This window comes from Astyanax mexicanus, chromosome 7 (genome assembly GCF_023375975.1).
Source record: "Astyanax mexicanus isolate ESR-SI-001 chromosome 7, AstMex3_surface, whole genome shotgun sequence".
NCBI lineage: Eukaryota > Metazoa > Chordata > Actinopteri > Characiformes > Acestrorhamphidae > Astyanax > Astyanax mexicanus.
The window spans coordinates 34,394,211-34,412,527 of record NC_064414.1 but is presented as its reverse complement, the minus strand read 5'-3'; the positions used below and the strand labels follow the sequence as shown (position 1 = coordinate 34,412,527).

Sequence of the window (18,317 nt, the reverse complement as noted above, 5' to 3'; positions counted from 1 at the left end):
AATGCACAAGTGTTCTAACTAAGCTCTTTCTTTTTAGACAATGACAACAAGTGTTCAATTGTTCTCACTTTATAGTTAATAAACATGCTCTAAAACATGAAAGAAACCATTCTGTACCAAATGAAATGATATCATAATTTTACTCTTGACATTTCTAAAATTTTGTTTTCCCAAGAAAACTGTTTTACCATCTTTAGTGACTTCTTTTACATAATTTATATATTTTTTGTCTTATGTGTACATATGAAATGTTCTAGATTATTGTTTTAGACTAGATTGTTTGGTTTATTTTGGCCAGACATTTATTTTTATGATAATTAACTAAAATGTTTTGCGAAACACAATGGCATCTCTGAAAACAGAGAGAGTTAAATGACGTGCTTGATGTTAAGTTTTTTTTTCCAGTTTAAAGGTTCTTGATAATGACTTTTAAGTTGTGATTTAAAGAACCCTTTTAAATGCAAGTAATCACCCGGCCCTAGTAGACACCTGTGTGTGATGACTGGCAAATAGATGTAAGAGAGAGGGGTGATACATATGGATAACATTGGAAGACATTCAGAAAGCAAGAAAAAGCCAAGTCCAGTCAGTACTTTATATGTAATGATTGCTGATGTACAAGTGATTTTTATATAGAAACAAAATCTAATAAATAAAATACCCAGATGTATCTTGCAATATATACATATTTTGCAATGTGAAGTGTTAAATTTATCACATATCTCTTTCTGCAAAAAATGACATTGTATTGTAATCAGTGTATATTCTGTAGGAGCATGTCTAATAATGCTGTTAAGTTGCTAATGAATAAGTTTAATAAATAAATATTCACACAGAACCAGAGTCTCAACAGGCAGCAAATAATAATAAAATACTATACAAAGCCTTGCAAAGAAGGAGAAAATATGGGCTTTCCTTTTTAAAATAATAGTTCAAAACCTCATGACAATTTATGATGCATGTTTTTAATCAAAACATTAAAATAGAAAAATAACTTATTTCAGTTTCCTAAATAAAATAGTTTCAACACTTGAAGCACATATGACAAGTAGATGTTTTTGATAATCAGCAAATGAATCATGTAAAACATAAATTTAATACATACACAAAATCAGCAGCAACAATACATGTACAATATAAATAAAAAGTGATGTAACTGCTTACACTTAGATATTTCACACAGTTGAGTTGAGATGACAGTAATACATACATAACACTCAAACATTTACATTATTGCAGATACTGTTCTGGACTCTGAATAGGAATACATGACTCATATAATTATATAATAAATCTGACATATTTCATATAAAATAAACTTTTGGATACTTTTTTTAATACTTGATCTGTATGAATGCACATGGTGCATTTAAACTATCAATATATATATAGAGTATTTCTGTGTCTCTAATATATATCTAATATATATCTATATGGGATTTAGAATATACTTTAAATAAATTATATTTTGAACTACAGTTTGAACTAATGGACAATATATGTTTGCAGTTGGTTGCATAGGAATGAAATAGAACTGTTGAGACATTCATACAAGACCAAAGACTCACAGTTTCCTCACTGATGGTGTGAATACATGCTGAACGTTGTTATATCGTACTAATGTTGTATGTAGTGCTGTAGTCAACATCGAGGCTTTTATCAGTCAAAGAGTCAAAGACAAAACCAAGATAAAAATTTTCATAATCTAAAAATAACAATAAGAAAATGAAAATAATGTGATTTATTATACAATCATTCTTTTTTTATTATTATTGTGATATAAATATATTGTAATATATCGTCCAGCCCTAATGGCAACCTCTGATAACTAAGGCTACATTTACATTACAAGCCACATTGCTCAAATAGGTTTTTTTGCTCAGATCGGATTTGACTATCTTTACGGTTCACATTCATAAATGTAAGTGATCTGTATCTGTGTGTAATGTGAACAAATCTGTCCCTGAAACGCCTCACATGCACACATTGATACGTGTATAAATGCCGCCTTCTTCACCAACAACAAAAAAAATGTCATAGTTAAGAGATTAATTGTAGATTTATAAAGGGAAATGGATGCGTTAGCAGCTCATATGTGGAGCATCTTTTGCTGGAGTGGAGAAACAGCAAACAGCGTATCTGAAGTACATGTTCAGATGCGGCTTGCTTTTGCAGAATTCCGATTTGACTGTTCACATTCATATCGCATGATCATGGATGGGATACAGATACATGACTCAGATTTAGGACCACATATGAAAGTGACTCAAATCTGGTTTGAAAAAATTGGATTCAGCATGTTCACACAGCCATGGAAAGATCAGATCTAAGCCAAATTGAGCAAAAAAATCTGATTTGAGTAACTTCAGCCTTGTAATGTGAACTTAGCCTAAGTTTCAAGCTGAACTTGAAAAACAATGTTTATTTTTTTTTTATTCTTCGATACATTTCATACATTCTTATCAATCAATCAAGATTTTTAGTCAGGTGTTTCAGGAACAGTGACCTAACTGACCCTTCACTATAGATTTGTGCGTATGAGTTGAGTTATAGTGAGTGCAGTCTTGCAGCATCAATGTTTAAAGGCATTTGTTTAAAATGTGACCCGCAATGTTTCTTAGTTTTATTTCCTCATAGACGCACAGATTTCCCTTTTGTTTTCACAGTAGCCTAACTCAATATCTCCTTAATATTCAGACTAACATCACTTTTATTATATAGAATACACCCATGAACTGACTCTTGGACAAAATAGTTTAAATACAATACGCACCACAGTATACGAAAGATTAATTCAAGTGAAGTTAGAAACCCCAGATGGTCCGCTGCTTCTCAGGTGTGTTATGTCTTTCCACTATTCTTCACTGCCTTGGAGGCATCCTCTGTCCTCTCTGTGGAGTTACATGGTTTGGCTTGAGTGTTGCATATTTGGCATAGATCCTGCATTTCCCCCAGGCATTCCACCAGAGCTTTCACAAACATATCTGAAGAGGTCTCGGGGCTGTCATGGAAACTGGACACACAGAACATGATGTGGTCCGACTGGGGATTGTAGCAGGCTCCATAGCCATTGGGGACCACAGGTCCATAGCAGCAAAACATCTCCACGGTTGTCGGAACCTGCATCCAAAAATTACACCGTTAACGTTGACCTGATGGTCAGCAGCATCCAGAGTATAGAGTATTACAAAAGCACTGTGTGGGATGCTTTTCATAATATATAACTTTTTTACTTTGTGTGATAAATAGGCCTTTTATTTGGGGTAAACCCCATCCTTTTCTATTTACATTTGCAGCTTAGGATTTGTTTTTTAACCTGAACATATAGCTCTGGAAATAAGTAAGAGACCACTGGAAAATGATGAGTTGATCTGGAATATAATCGAGAGGAAGATGAATAATCACAAGCCATCAAACCAAGCTAAACTGCTTGAATTTTTGCACCAAGAGTGGCATAAAGTTATCCAAAAGCAGTGTGTAAGACTGGTGGAGAAGAACAGGCCAAGATGCATGAAAACTGTGATTAAAAACCAGGGTTATTCCACCAAATATTGATTTCTGAACTCTTAAAACGTTATGAATATAAACTTTTAAGCATTTTAAGCATTATTTGAGGCCTGAAAGCTCTGTATCTTTTTTGTTATTTCAGTCATTTCTCATTTTGCCTAAAAATAATGCTCTAAATGACAATATTTTTATTTAGAATTTGGGAGAAATGTTGTCCATAGTTTACAGAATAAAACTACAATGTTCATTTTACTCAAACATATACTTATAAATAGCAAAATTAGAGAAACTGATTCAGAATTTGAAGTTTTTCAGAGCTGTTTTCTAGAACTCTTACACAATACAGAACAATACAGTAGAACAATGTTCAGCCTGTGGATTAATTGTCTGAGGTTAGTATTATTGTCATGCCAGTGTTAAAGTTTTACCCATTTGTCAACTATGATGTGTTTTCAAATAATGGCAAATTTTGGATGCACAGTTGTTAATGTACCTGACTTGTGGAGAGGATGAATTGGTTGCTGATGATGTACGTCTCATCTGTGAAAAACTCTGGCTTCTCCAAGTTGAGCTCCTTACATATCTCTCGCAGTCCGAGTAAGTGATTGTCTATGCCCATCCCTGTGATAGCCTGTTCAAACAGAGTGTTTTTTCCATGCAGAAGCAATGCGTTATTGTGAAGGCGAGACTTAAACTGAGACATATTATTATAGGAAGATCTATGAATCCATTTAGCAGAAAAAGGTAATTGTGCAACAGCAGGCTCAGCTTTATTTACCAGGATTGTATAATTGGTTTGTGCCTTAATAGCATCCCGTAACTTCTCCAGCTTCTCAGCATCCTAAAAAAAAAACAGTATAATACAATCAAATGAGGTGAAGCATAAGCCATTAGTCTTATTCTGATAGATGGATCTGTGAATTGTTTATGCTGATTTAGGTGTTGAGACATGTGAACATGTGCAATCACATACTGTCAGACTAGACTTTTTATCAGTCATGGCTTTCACAAAGGCCAAAGCTTCAGGTGTGGAAGAGCGAATGTTGTCCACGCGACCCTGTTGAAAGCGGCGGATTGACGCACTCTCATAGGTCGGCACTGCTCTTCCATGACATCTGAGTATCGGTAAAATAAGAGAGAGTAATAAAGTTAATATATACAGCTCTAGAAAAAAATAAGAAAAATAAGAGACCACTTTGATTTTACCAAATTAAAAACCTCTGGAATATAATCAAGATGAAGATGGATGATCACAATCCATCAAACCAAGCTGAACTGCTTGAATTTTTGCGCCAGGAGTGGCATAAATTTATCCAAAAGCAGTGTGTAAGACTGGTGGAGGAGAACATGCCAAGATGCATGAAACCTGTGATTAAAAACCAACTCTTAACTCTTTATGAAAATGAACTTGTTTTCTTTGCATTATTTGAGATCTGAAAGCTCTGAATCTTTTTCCATTTCTTATTTTTTGCAAATAAATGCTCTAAATGACAATATTTTTATTTGGAATTTGCAAGACATATTGTCAGAAGTTTATAGAATAAAATAACAATGTTCATTTTAGTCAAAGATACTGATTCAGAAATTGAAGTGGTCTCTTTATTTCTTTTTTTTAGAGCTGTATATAATATGGGTCAAAGTATATATAAAATGCCTGTTGTGCGTGAAGCATGGCTATATAAATTCCATATAAACACTGTGTAACATTAAATTTTTCATTGCACATTATTACAAATAGATGAATGTGTACTTTCACTTTAAAGTACTTTAGTACTTTTGTACATTTTATACAGTTTTCTTTGATGTTGGGTGGGTTGCCATGTCTGAAGTGCTGCCTCAATAAGTTAAATAATTATTTGAATAACAAAGTTGTTCCTAAAAATATTTCTAAATTTAAAAAATGTAAATAATTTAGACATTTCAATTATTTCAATTGAAATGAATTATTCAAAAAAGTTTATAGGTCTAAGTCAAATGTGTTTTTTTTTTTTTTAAACCAAATTCCAATTTTCTCTAAAACTGGTCTCTCTGTTATTGTCCAAATATGTGCAAGTAAAAATATTAAGTGGAACGATGAAAATATTCAAATAAAAATGTGTAGTCTAAAATCTTATAAATATGATAAACAGTCAAAACTATAAAAACTATTTTATTCAGTATTTTTTATATTTGTGAGCCAAAAGCATAGTGTTTAGATAATGTTCCAAGTATATTAGACAAGGATGAACACGGCAAACTCACCTGTAAAAGGCAAACTGCAGAGCGACCTGTATGTACGCATCAGGACTCATTTTCTGCTTTTTGATGAACTCTTTTCCGTAGCCAGTGAACTTATGGACATTCATGTCAAGATTGTCAACAAGCCTGAATATAATAAATACATATAAATTTAAGTAACAATGTTCAGATTGTTAGGAATCACATGTTGACTTTACTGCTCAGAAGAAGTCAGTGTCCTGTTGGCTTGCCTTTGTAATTTGTCTGCCGAGGCGGTGAGACATGCCTGGATTTCTGGCGACCATTTCCAGCGAAGCCGCCTCGGGGCTGGCAGCTCACTCACACTGGCTGCCCTCACCAGCTTGGAAGGGCTGCCTCGCCTAAGAGTGGCACACACACACACACACACACACACACACACACACATACACATATAGCAGCTTCCTTTAGTCTCCTACATGTATATTTATTGGCACCAGCAAAGACACCTAAGCTACAATTTGAACCAATCTAGATCTGTTCTACCTTTTTCTCTTCTAATTAACAGCTGATTAATAGTTTATTTCACTGACTGGTTTTATGCGTTATTGTGGATTTAGGAATTGTGCAGTCTATGACTTCTAGGTATTATGAATAGAGCATTTAAGCTGCAAATTTTGGAATGATTTTTTGTTTGATTAAATCAGGAAAACAAACACTAAGTTCGGAAACTTTTTTATTGGCTCCGTTTTACTAGCTTTCCAAGGAATCTCAGCAACTTCATATTTCTGCTGTATTCTGCTGCTTGGCGAAGATGTTCCTTATCTGACTGGGGTGTGTTTAGTGCTGGTGAACAGAATTAAAATGTACAGTCAAAGCTCTTTTCAAAATAGGGTGTATTCCATTTTAATGATAAATCCTCAATAATTGATTCAGCTCTAATGTGTACATATGAAGGTAAAAACTGGATTAACTGAGCACTATAGTTGTTGTTTTCATGCATAGTGAAATCTATAATTTACTATGGGTCTAATATAATAAAACAAATTGAGCAATATGGCCCTAAAATAATATCACAATATTTCAGGGTATTTTTGTGATAATGAGATTGTAGAACAATATACTACTATACAAAAATATAAAAATATAAAATAAATAAAATATAAAATATAAAAATATAAAAATATAAAAGTTTTATTTAGTATAAATGTAAAATTTTCGTTCATTCTGTAGAAACAAAATAGTCAATAAATGTTTGTCTATTTTCATTTTACACCAAATTACCAAGACCCTGATTTTGTCTAAGATAAAAATAGTGTAAAACAATTTAAAAATAACAAACATCTACCACAAAACTACAGTATGTTTACTAAAAGTAAATACAGTAAATAGTAAAGCAAATACTAAAATATACCGCTTTCAAAAATATTGTGATATCATGATATAGAGTTTTTTCAATATCAGAAAATATTTCGCAATATTATAGTGTACGATACAATATGGCACACCCCTGGTATACACTGACATGCCAAAAGTCATGGGACACTGCACTGCCCTGAGGGATATGTGTGTGGGGCCTCCTGCATGTGTACTTAAATTCCAGCCAGAGTCACTTGCCTGTTCTCATGGACAATGCTAGCCAAATACCAATGGAGTCATAATCATCCACTCGGCTGTCCACTGTCAGTGGTAATGCCTTATATATTATATGCAGCTCTGGAAACAAATTAAGAGGCCACTTCAGTTTCTAAATCAGTTTCTCTGATTTTGGTATTTATAGGTAGATGTTTGTGTAAAATAAAATTGTTTTTTTATTCTATAATCTCTGGACAACATTTCTCCCAAATTCCAAAATTATTGTTATTTAAAGCATTTATTTGCAAGAAATTAGAAATGGAAAAAGATGCAGCGCTTTCAGACCTCAAATAATGCAAATAAAACAAATTTATATTCATAAAGTTTTAAGAGTTCAGAAATCAATATCTGGTGGGATAACCCTGTTTTTTAATCACAGTTTTATGCATCTTGGCATGTTCTCCTCCACCAGTCTTAAACACTGCTTTTGGATAACTTCATATCACTCCTGGTGCAAAAATTCAAGCAGTTCAACTTGGTTTGATGGTTTGTGATCATCCATCTTCCTCTTGATTATATTCCAAAGGTTTTCAATTTGGTAAAATCAAAGAAACTCATCATTTTCAAGTAGTCTTATTTTTTTGACACTGTTGTTTGAGGAACGGCAAACGCCAGCACAATTTCAGAAATGGACACCCACTATCAAATTACACTAGAACTCAATAATTAATATAATTCAAGTCACCTTGCAACAAGCACAATCTATACAGGCGTGTGTGTGTTTTCAAGCTGTCCCCTGAGGTAAAACTTCTTGATTAATTTACATTCTGATATTCCATTGGCATGACAGTATGTAGTATAGTACAGTAGTACAGTAGACAGTACAATATGAAGTATAGCACAAAATAGTATATAGTGTAATATATAGTATACTATGTTGACCACTGACTTGCACCATATGGACACAGTATTAGTATTGTGATTATATTGCTGAATTGCATGAACACTTTGATTTATCAAAACACTGACAGAAAATTCTCATAACACAAAAAAGCACATTTAACACACAACATATTGTGCAGCCCAAATAAAGCACATAATAGCTCATAATAGAGAACATGAGAAGTATATGTTGCATAGCTTACATGTATTTCAGTAAATATTCAGTGCACTGGACCAGCACGATTCCCTCAAACGGTGAGTGTTCACAAACAACGCCGCAGCATCCGTCTGCACCTACCACAAACTGACAGTCACATTCACAGATGTAATCCACATATTAAGGCATCACCTGCGTCTTTTTATTAGATTGGCATTTTATATATTTAAATGCTGTACCTGCATGGGCTTGTCATACCAGCGGTTTGCTCCGTTCTTGTTCTTTCCTCCTCCGTGGAGCATCAGCATGGCTCGATTTGTGTCGTTCAGCTCCATGCCACACGCTTCATCCAAGCACACCAGACACAGGCAGCGCTCGATCATATCCAGAGAATCTCTGTTGGTAGAATCTGCAGCAGATGCTCATAATCAGCATGCTTTGGTGTGTGATGAGCCTGTATTCATTCTGGAATGTGTACTGGTTTCTGCCGAGCTTGTAAGATAATTATTCAGATTAACTGCTAATTTATAAACTGATAATCTTCTCTGAGAGAAATGCATTGTGGACACATTACAAAACAGTATGAATGAACTTGATATTGCTGATCTGATTTAAACACAAAATACATGTACACAAGGACTCAGTTTCCTTGATAAGGACCATAGACTATTGTTTCCTTTCAATAGAAAATTTTCAAAACTAGGCTTAATCACTGTAAACTTGGAAACTCTCCATTAAAAAACAAAAGTATTGGGACACTTGCTTATTATTTATTGATGAAGTGAATCATTAAAAAAGAGTTTATTATGCTTTTGTTTGAGTAAGAGTCTCTAATGTCCAGAGAAAGCGTTCAACTATATTTTGAAACTGGATAATTACCAACCCTGCACATCCCCAACGTATGATGAGGCACTGTTCCTCTGTTCCACATCTCCATGCTGGGGGCTTTATATACCCCTCTAGTTCAGCTGCTCCATAGAGGCCTATTATATTGGCAGAACTTCTCTACAGTGTGTTTGTGTGTGTATGTGTGTGTATATTTGCACATCTACAGCTCTGGAAAAAATTAAGAGACCACTTAAAAATTATGATTTTCTTTGATTTTAACAAATTGAAAACCTCTGGAATAAAATCAAGAGGAAGATGGATGATCACAAGCATCAAACCAAGCTGAACTGCTTGAATTTTTGCACCAGGAGTAGCTTAAAGTTATACAAAAGCAGTGTGTAAGACTGGTGGAGGAGAACATGCCAAGATGCATGAAAACTGTGATTAAAAACAGGGTTATTAAATCAAATATTGACTTCTAAACTCTTAAAACTTTATGAATATGAACTTGTTTTCTTTGCATTATTTGAGATCTGAAAGCTCGTAATCTTTTTGTTATTTCAGCCAATTTCTCATTTTCTGAAAATAAACGCCCTAAATTACAATATTTTTATTTGGAATTTGGGAGAAATGTTGTCCATAGTTTATAGAATAAAACAACAATGTTCATTTTACTCAAACATATACCTATAAATAGCAAAATCAGAGAAACTGATTCAGAAACTGGAGTGGTCTCTTAATTATTCCAGAGCTGTATGTCAGCAATGGGTCAACTTACAGTAGACTTTCATTTCATTAGAAAGAATGTACGAGTGTATCTTAGTGTAAAGTTTAGCTGAAACTAACGGTGCCAAGAAAATTCCAAAAGGTATAATTTAGGATAATGCTTTAGATTGCCACTGCAGTTCCTGTCAACTAAAACATATTTGAATCAAATCTGACTCTTCAGTGGTGCAACACCTGACCTTTAACAAGGACACTGCGAGACTCTGCCCACTCTGTCCGGCCATCTGAGGTGAGCAGTCCAATAGGAGGCAGACGCTCCTCTTCACTGTCTGCCATCTTCCTGATCTTCTGCAGCTGGGTGTACAGGTCGCTCTCATTGAGTCGGCGGAAGTTAATAACCACGTCAAGAACAAAAAACTGGAAAAATAAGAGCAGACTTTGATCAATTTGTGCTCTACAAGTGACAGTGTACACAGAAAAAAACATACTGACACATTGATAGCCATTTTGAGTAGAAGTGAAGCTCCTAATCAGTGACTGTAACTTTTAATTATGACATTTAAAGCGATTGTCTTTACATAATTAAAAATATCTCAAGCATAAAGATGATCCACAGCCATCTTCATTAAGTCAACAGTGAGCACCTGTTTGCAAACCTTGCCTATTAATTATGTCGTAGAACAAAAAAATAAAACGCCCAAGGGAATTGTTCATCAGCACTGATACAGTCCCCTGGTAGGCAGTTAGCTCCTGTGCCAGATCAAACATAACTTAAACATACCCTTGTTCCTCTGCACTTTTATACCCTACCTGGTTTTTACAGGCCACAATGATATGTTCTGGTTCTGGCATTATACTGCTCTTCTGGGCCACCAGGGTGTCTGTCTTTAGTCCAGGTAGACGGTAGGAGGTGAAGAGCCTGTAATACTGCTCCATGCACAAGGGAGTCCCTGCCAACTGCCCACGGGCATAGTCTACCGGTAAGGCATGTCTACAAAACAAAAGTCAGAGTAAGCTCTTACACAGAGGGAGACAAAGAAACTTTCCTAATGAAAGGAACATTGTGCTCTGGGTGTAAAAGACCAGAAATTGGTATTGGCAAGAGAGAACAGACAAAGTAGAACTTACCCGTCAATTAGTACCTTATATTCTAACACCCCTGAAATTAGATGAGCTGCAAATCTGTTGAAGGAAAAAAAAGGACATTTGTAATTACGATAATAAATTACAGCATATATGAGACATTAAAAATATATATTTTTTGCAATGAGCAAACAAATGTATGCAATGTGGAATTGTGGGATTTGGAGTGAGAAAATGCCAATAGAAATATCAAAATCAAAATATGAATGGCCTATTTTTTTTCTCCAATTTTCTCTCTAATTATTTTTTAGCCAATTACCCCAATCAATTGGAATGCTCTAGAAACTAGGAGGGTGAGGACAAGCACATGCCTCCTCTGATATGTGTAAAGTCAGCCACAGCACATCACTAGGAAAGCACAGGCTTCCCAACTCTGATACATCAGCAAACAGATGCCTGTGCTAACCCATGATTCAAACTCACAATCCACTGGCCAAAGTGTCTTCTCTTAATGCTAAGATTTTGTATAAATCAAGCCAAAACCATCCCAAGTAATATACGCAAGCATAAACTTCACAATCAGGTTTGGCAGAGTTTAAAGTAAAATGAAGATGTAGACTGAGATTATGTCTTAACTTTACCTAAAAAAAAACAATTTGATCCCTATAGCAATTGTGTCCTAAAACAGGGATCCATCCAAAAATCAATCCTTTTCCATAAATAATGGAAAATAAACTACTTCTCCTTTCCTGAGTATACTGGCTTTTAAACACAACTGTAGTATTATGATATGCCCCTCCATAACCCACACATATGGAGCTGCACAGCTGATGGAAGAAGAACATGCAGTACACACACTTGACAGGTTTACACAATTTCTATGAAGTTCCAAACATTTTCTAGACATGCCATGTTCTGCATTATTCATTTTTATGGATGCATTCAGTTTCACAGATGAAAATGTGCAAAACACTAAAGATGGGATCATTTCCATCTCAATTCCGTTCCTTTAGTTTTCGAATTTTGAGAAGCCATTCAGCTTGAATGTTTTAAGCAGTGAAATTAAGATGGAAGTGCTCCCAGCTCCAGCCCCAGGGTCCAATACCTGAGCGCGTCACTCTGAGCCCTGAAGTTCTGCTTTGTGAAGACCATAGCAGGGCTAGAGTTGACAGGTAGTGCTAATCTGTTATTCAAATACATATCTTCAAGCCAGAAGTCGTATACCTGAGAAGATGAGAATATTTTATGTTCACGTGTTACAATGGAGGGTGTGCGTTTACTAAGTTGCCAATAGGAACTTGGACCATATTGTATGAATCTTCTTATACATGTAAATTGTGTAAATAATGGCAAACTTCCAATCATTTGAGGCTTTAAAATAATGATCATTGTGACAGAAGGCTGTGCTCTAGTTTTAGGAGGTTTTTTTATAACTTAAAAGGGAGGTTCATACAGTAAACTGGTCATAGCTTGTCTAGCAAATTGATAAGAAAAAATATTATGATATCTACATTACACATGAACACAGTAAATACCTTAAAGTCAGCTCTAACATTTACCTCACCTTATTTACTCTGGTAACGAATAGCAAGCAACCGGTAAAAAAAAAAAAAAACAGGCCTTACCCAGTTGGCTTTAACCTCTTTCCTTTCCAGCAGCTTTTTATGAAGCAGCTCTCCCACCCCGCCAGGGCTTGCAAACTTCTCTGTGATGGCCTTGGTCTTGTTGAACTGCTCTTCAGTCACCAGATGTCTCATACACTTCAGATACATGTCCAGGGTTTGCTTTAAGGCTGGCACTGGCAACTTGGGCAGGCCCTGAACAGATGAAACTGGAACTTTATTATTGAGAGCACTTAATCATTTATTTCTGTTTCAAACACATTAGGGAAAACATATAATTAAATTGCTTCTCTCCTTTTCTCATTTACGCTCCCATGCCATTTGCCTATAAACCAATGTGTGTCTGTAATTGTAATTTGCCTTTTAGAGAGTATTCAAGGCTTGCAGTTAATCTTTAATGCCTGAACAGCTTCGGGTCATATTAAGAATTAATTTAGGCCATTTTTGTCATAGGTTTTCAAAGCGTAGTGCTGGAGGAAAGCCAAATAACTTTCATTTGGTCAGATTCTTCTGCACTGTATGTGGTGGTGCCTACTCTTGTTAAGACCTCAGCTCCATCACAGCTGAAAGCACTGGCCGAGAATGATTAATCTTGTAGTGCAAAGCTTTCAACAATACTGTCTACAGCCTAATCAGAAGGAATCTGAATAAAAGGAAATGCATATTTAAAGCTGTTCACAGTGAGTAATCACACTGTGACTTCCAAACAGTACTGTTTATAGCCTGAAACATCTGTGTTAATAATGGATAGAAAAGAATATAGGCTTTATACTGACATCATCTTGGTCTCTTGATGGTTTGCGTTCCAAAACCGGCATCGTCAAAGTTGCGGAGCTCAACGAGGCGAGAGAAAACTGCGCAGCTTGCCTACTGACCCCTGGAGATTTGAGGGAATTAAGGAGATATCAAAGAGAAATTGAACCCTGTGTTTAGATTTTTCGTTTTACCACCCTTTCATGCTGCCATTGGATTAAGATATGCTACTTGATGATAACTACTGAAATGGAACAGTATCCTATAACGTCAGTATAGATAAAATGTAACTGCATTTAATTCTAAATTCACATTACAATCTTAAAGATACACACCAAACCCCAAAACAAAATAGCTTAATAAATAGCCAATAATACAGTTATTTTATATAACTATATCTCTACTGAATAATCACTTCATAGTCTACTTGACAGTAAATAAAAACAACACATAATCTACATGCAAAAACAACTTTTTTTAAAATTTATTTACTCACCAGACTGCTGCTGTCGTGTCCTGGAGAAGCCTAAAAAAGTTTATCCACTTTCATTGGATCTCTAAAGCTCTCTCAGAAAGAAAAGTGGCGCTAATGTAAACCCCAATCCCTTCTCGAAAAGACTTCTCGCATGCTCTCCATTGAAAACCATGTGTACCCCCCTAAGCTCCGCAAGAGCTGCAAGGTGGGAAGACGAAGCTCCGCCCATCGAGCTCCATCCGCGAATTACGCAGCGTTATATGGCATCTTTACCTCTCCAGCCCCACCTCACAACGCCAGAGCGCCTCATTTCTTTCTTCAATCAAAGTTTCCACCTTTCGACATTCGTAGAGAGTTTCGTAGAGGACTTATGGACCGTTTTTGTTCTTAAGATTACTTCCTACGGAGGAATAGGAAAGAGAGCACCGTGCACGATACTGAAGACACCTCCTCTTAGATGTTCTCCATCAGTTTTCCATGTACTTAGGGTCATCATTACGGGTCATTGCCCAGAGAATGAACCAGTGTCAATTGATTTCATCAACTGGAAGATTTATTATGAACCTTTGTGTTTCTGATTAATCTTCTCTCAGTAATTAGCCTGGTGGTTTGGATTGTGGATCTGAGTTCACATGGATGCCATTAGTTGGGAGTGCTAGAGCAATGAAAACAATATTAATTTACTCTTTGCCCTTATAGAGTCAGTTTAGTGGCCTTGAATGGCCAGAATGCAGTACTGACCTGGTCTGTGTTTTCTATTATTTTCTTTTCTCTACTTTTTCTATTTTGTAGGATAATCTATAAATAATTGATGCTGACTAGTGGTGTCTATCTCTTATTTGAACTCGTTAAAGAACAGTAACATTAATATGTGCAACAAAACACTTCTCGAAGGCAACTTTAGGCCTTTTATTCAGACTCTTATTGCACAATGTTTTTTTTTTATGTTTTAAACTTGTTTCCAGGTTTCCAGTTTGCACTTTCCATCACAAAATAAATAGTAAAAAACGGCCGCACACACGAGAATGCAAGGAAATGTTGTCTCCAGCATAATGTTTTAATTATGTACACTTGATATACACATTATATACAGTTTATGTTCCATAATATACACGGACGCATTCCAGAAATAAACTCTAACAATATTACAGGCTACATATGCCACAGACAGTGGAGACGCAGGGTACACACACTAGATCCATCCATTTAATCCATGAAAGTGTCAAGTGACATTGCATATTATTTTATTAGCAGCACAAAACCGCAGAACAGCAGTATAGCTTAAGCCTACTTGGAACTCTGGCGCACATTTCCATATGTGCATTCACACCGTGTTTATATCCCTGAATGCATTTTGATACACTGATACAATACAGATGTGTTTTACTGAGGATAAATCAGTACACTGCTTAAACTACTTTCGTAAATAAATCTTGAAGAAGATGGTCACAGATATGTTTTCTTCAGAAAAATGAAAGAAAAAAACAGAACATGATCGAGTTGTTTTAATTGTAATCTGAATGTCATGACTTTTTTTTTGACAGTTTTATATTATATACCTTCTATGTTTTGTAGGTTGCACATTTTCCACCAGTCTGAAAGGATTGCAATCTACGGCTATGGGTTACAACATTAAAGGCTGCTTTTCCAGACACAGTTTAAGTCTACAATCTGAGGAGGATTCTTTAGTGAAGCCTCATATGTAGCCTTAGAATGTGTCAGGGAAATCGGCCCAATTAAACATTAAACAGTGGGTGGTACGTGTGTGGGAGTTTAGATGTATTCAGGTTCAGACGTCTCCTCTTCAGAGTACGACCTCGTGTTCCCAGCAAAAGTGCCGTTCTCGTCCACAGGCAGGCAGTTTCCCGAGGTGCTGTAGCCGTGCTTTCTGGCTTGGCGTTCTTCCATCCGGATGGTGTCGTAGAGACCCGTGGCCCCCTCTTCCAGCAGCATGTTCCTCTCGGAATGGGAAGGCTTCATCATGCACACGTTGCGCAACAGGAGCAGTGCCGGTGCGTAAAGCACGTTGGCGAGGCCCATACCCAGGTTTAGCTGCACAAAGCCGAGGTCATGCACTATCTTGCCGGCCACGATCGGACCCATCGCGTAGGCGACGCAGTAGGAAATGTCCGCAATCGCGTACACGCTGCCGTACACGGACACGTGGCGCACATCGACCAGGAACGCGAGGGTGGGCAGTAGAGCAGTGTCCACTAACGCGATGCCAAAGCAGATGCCGCACAAGGGGATGATGAGCTGTTCAAAGTTTTTGCATGCTGGCACAGTGCAAGAGCTAGCCCCGATAATGACCATGCCAAGAGCCCCGTAGAACCACTGCAAGTGTGGGTACTGGGCTGCCAGCTTCACAGTGATGTAGACCCCCAAAACGTGCGGGAAAAAAGCCGGCAGCCAGGTGAGGCCAATCTGCCACTGGGACGAGTCCATGGTCTCTTCCATCCAGTTTGCAATAGTGGGTTCTAGAAAGGCGAGGGGTATGTTACAGGTCGTCAGCGCACCTGCCACTACGGCTATGTAGGGGTCAATCATGAGTTTATAAATGGGGGGGCCAACGGGCATGTTTTCTCTAGTCCTGCTGGAGAACGGCTTGAGCACAGTTAAACACAGTATACCATCAGCTAGGCACACGCAGGCGAGCGCGATGAAGGGGACACGCTTCCCCGCGAACTGGTACAACACCCCGCCAAAGGGGGGCGCCGCCAGGCTGCCGAAGGAGATGAAAGCCAAGGCAATGCCCAGGGCTCGACTTCTCTCTGCCTCCTCCGTGTACGTGTCTGCTATCATAGCAATCCCAGCAGTGTCCGCGAAGGCAGAGCCGAGACCCTGCATGCTGCGAGCCACGAACATGGTCGCGTAATTCTCGGCAAAGGCAAAAATGCAGGTGGACACGAACATGATGGAAAGTCCGATTAGAAGTGGGATGTCGTATCCGACTCGGTCTATGAAGGTCCCCGTCAGAGGGTTGACAATGAGCTGCAGAATGGCTTTAGAGGCAAAAAGGACACCGACCTGCAGATCCAAGTTCTCTGCCGGGAAGTTGGTTTGTGAGCTGCTGTTTGTGGAATTTGAGAGCACCACATGGTGGGACTGCTCTGATTGACTTTCTAGACGGGCTAAATAATCTGGTACAATTGGTACGATCACCATGTAAAGCATATTATCTAACAAAAGTGCCACACAGACAATCACTAGAATGATCCTCCGCTGTCGCTCGGGGTCCTGGATAGCGGTGCCTAACTGTTTAGTTCTTTCGCCCATCTCGGACAGTTTAACCGCGGCAGACTGTGCCAAGCCTCCGGATCCCTCCGCTGCCATGATTCACTCTTTTTCTTCTTTCACAAAAAACAAACAACCGGTTAAACTCTTTCGAGTCTTTCACACACTGCTCTACACTCCAGCAGAAAGCGCGCTGCCTGTGCGCATGGGTTTCTCTCCGCCTGTTCACTTACTGAACACCCGAGCCTCGGCTAGATGATGAACTTTTCTTCTGCTTTACCTTCTTCGCATGCTGCTGCTCTTCTTCATTGCTCGCGATTTTCTCCTTCCGTGACTTGGGCGCGTTTTATCGCTGACGGCCAGAGGAATTTCATTTCGCCGTCATTCAGGTGACGAAAAGAAGAAGTCGGAAAACTCGCGCTCAGGTCAGAAAATCACCTGCTCGTCCTCCATGGTCTGAGGTGTCTGTTTAGAGAGCCTGGAAGGTAAGAAGAGCTCTCACTCGAGCAGATTCATTCACCTGTAACGCTACGAGGCTTGTCATCATCTCAGTCCAGCAGGCTCGGGACTGTGACCACTGGCAGGGGGACACACGCGCATGTTTGTTGATTCCATTGAAATCTCTCCTCTTTTTTCCCAGGGATGTGACGCACTGCTTGCTTGCCCCCCAGTGGTTCCCCAACCAGCCGCATTTATTAGGCTAATTTAACGCGGCAGCACAGTCAATTACACACACTCTCTCTGATTACAGAGCAGGTCACTCCCAAATCTTCTTCCGTTCTTGGAAATAATTCCTTGAAGATATACCTCAAGAGATGAGATCAGCATTCTTACCAACATCTAAAGCAGAGAAAGTGTGGAATTAAATATATATAAACAAACAAATGAAACAAAGCTTCTATAGTTGCACAACTCGTTTCTTTTTGGCCATTAAAGTTTTTTTAAATCTCATATTCAACACAGTTACATATAGTAAGAGAACGACTTCATAACTTTTCATAATCTTCATTGAGATTAAATTATGATTTTTAATTATATTAACAATATCCACTATCTTCTGCATTAATCACATTTTATCATTTATAAAATGTTTTTATTCAATACTAAAATATTACACAAATTAGTAAACAAAATATTAAATCATTTGCTAATGATTAATGGCTATATGTAGTCCATCCTTGTTTAAACAGGGTAAGCCTGCCTCCTTGTTATTACCCAG

General features: G+C 37.5%; 2 protein-coding genes across 2 annotated transcripts; both read right to left on the bottom strand.

Annotated features, from left to right (window-relative positions):
* Positions 1-990: 990 nt before the first annotated feature.
* Positions 991-14,326, bottom strand: chata (choline O-acetyltransferase a). The gene is made up of 15 exons (XM_007249484.4): positions 13,886-14,326; positions 13,413-13,513; positions 12,640-12,831; positions 12,120-12,238; positions 11,060-11,113; positions 10,742-10,922; positions 10,171-10,348; positions 8,617-8,786; positions 8,424-8,524; positions 5,976-6,104; positions 5,749-5,871; positions 4,481-4,622; positions 4,286-4,348; positions 4,001-4,138; positions 991-3,120 (listed from the first exon to the last, which is right to left on the bottom strand). Exons 2-15 carry the CDS (start codon positions 13,452-13,454, stop codon positions 2,842-2,844), a joined length of 1,911 nt encoding a protein of 636 aa, XP_007249546.2. The 5' UTR covers positions 13,455-13,513; positions 13,886-14,326; the 3' UTR covers positions 991-2,841.
* Positions 14,327-14,890: 564 nt separating this feature from the next.
* On the bottom strand, positions 14,891-17,914 carry slc18a3a (solute carrier family 18 member 3a). The gene has a single exon (XM_007249485.4). It carries the CDS (start codon positions 17,195-17,197, stop codon positions 15,638-15,640), a length of 1,560 nt encoding a protein of 519 aa, XP_007249547.1. The 5' UTR covers positions 17,198-17,914; the 3' UTR covers positions 14,891-15,637.
* Between the last annotated feature and the right edge of the window lie 403 nt (positions 17,915-18,317).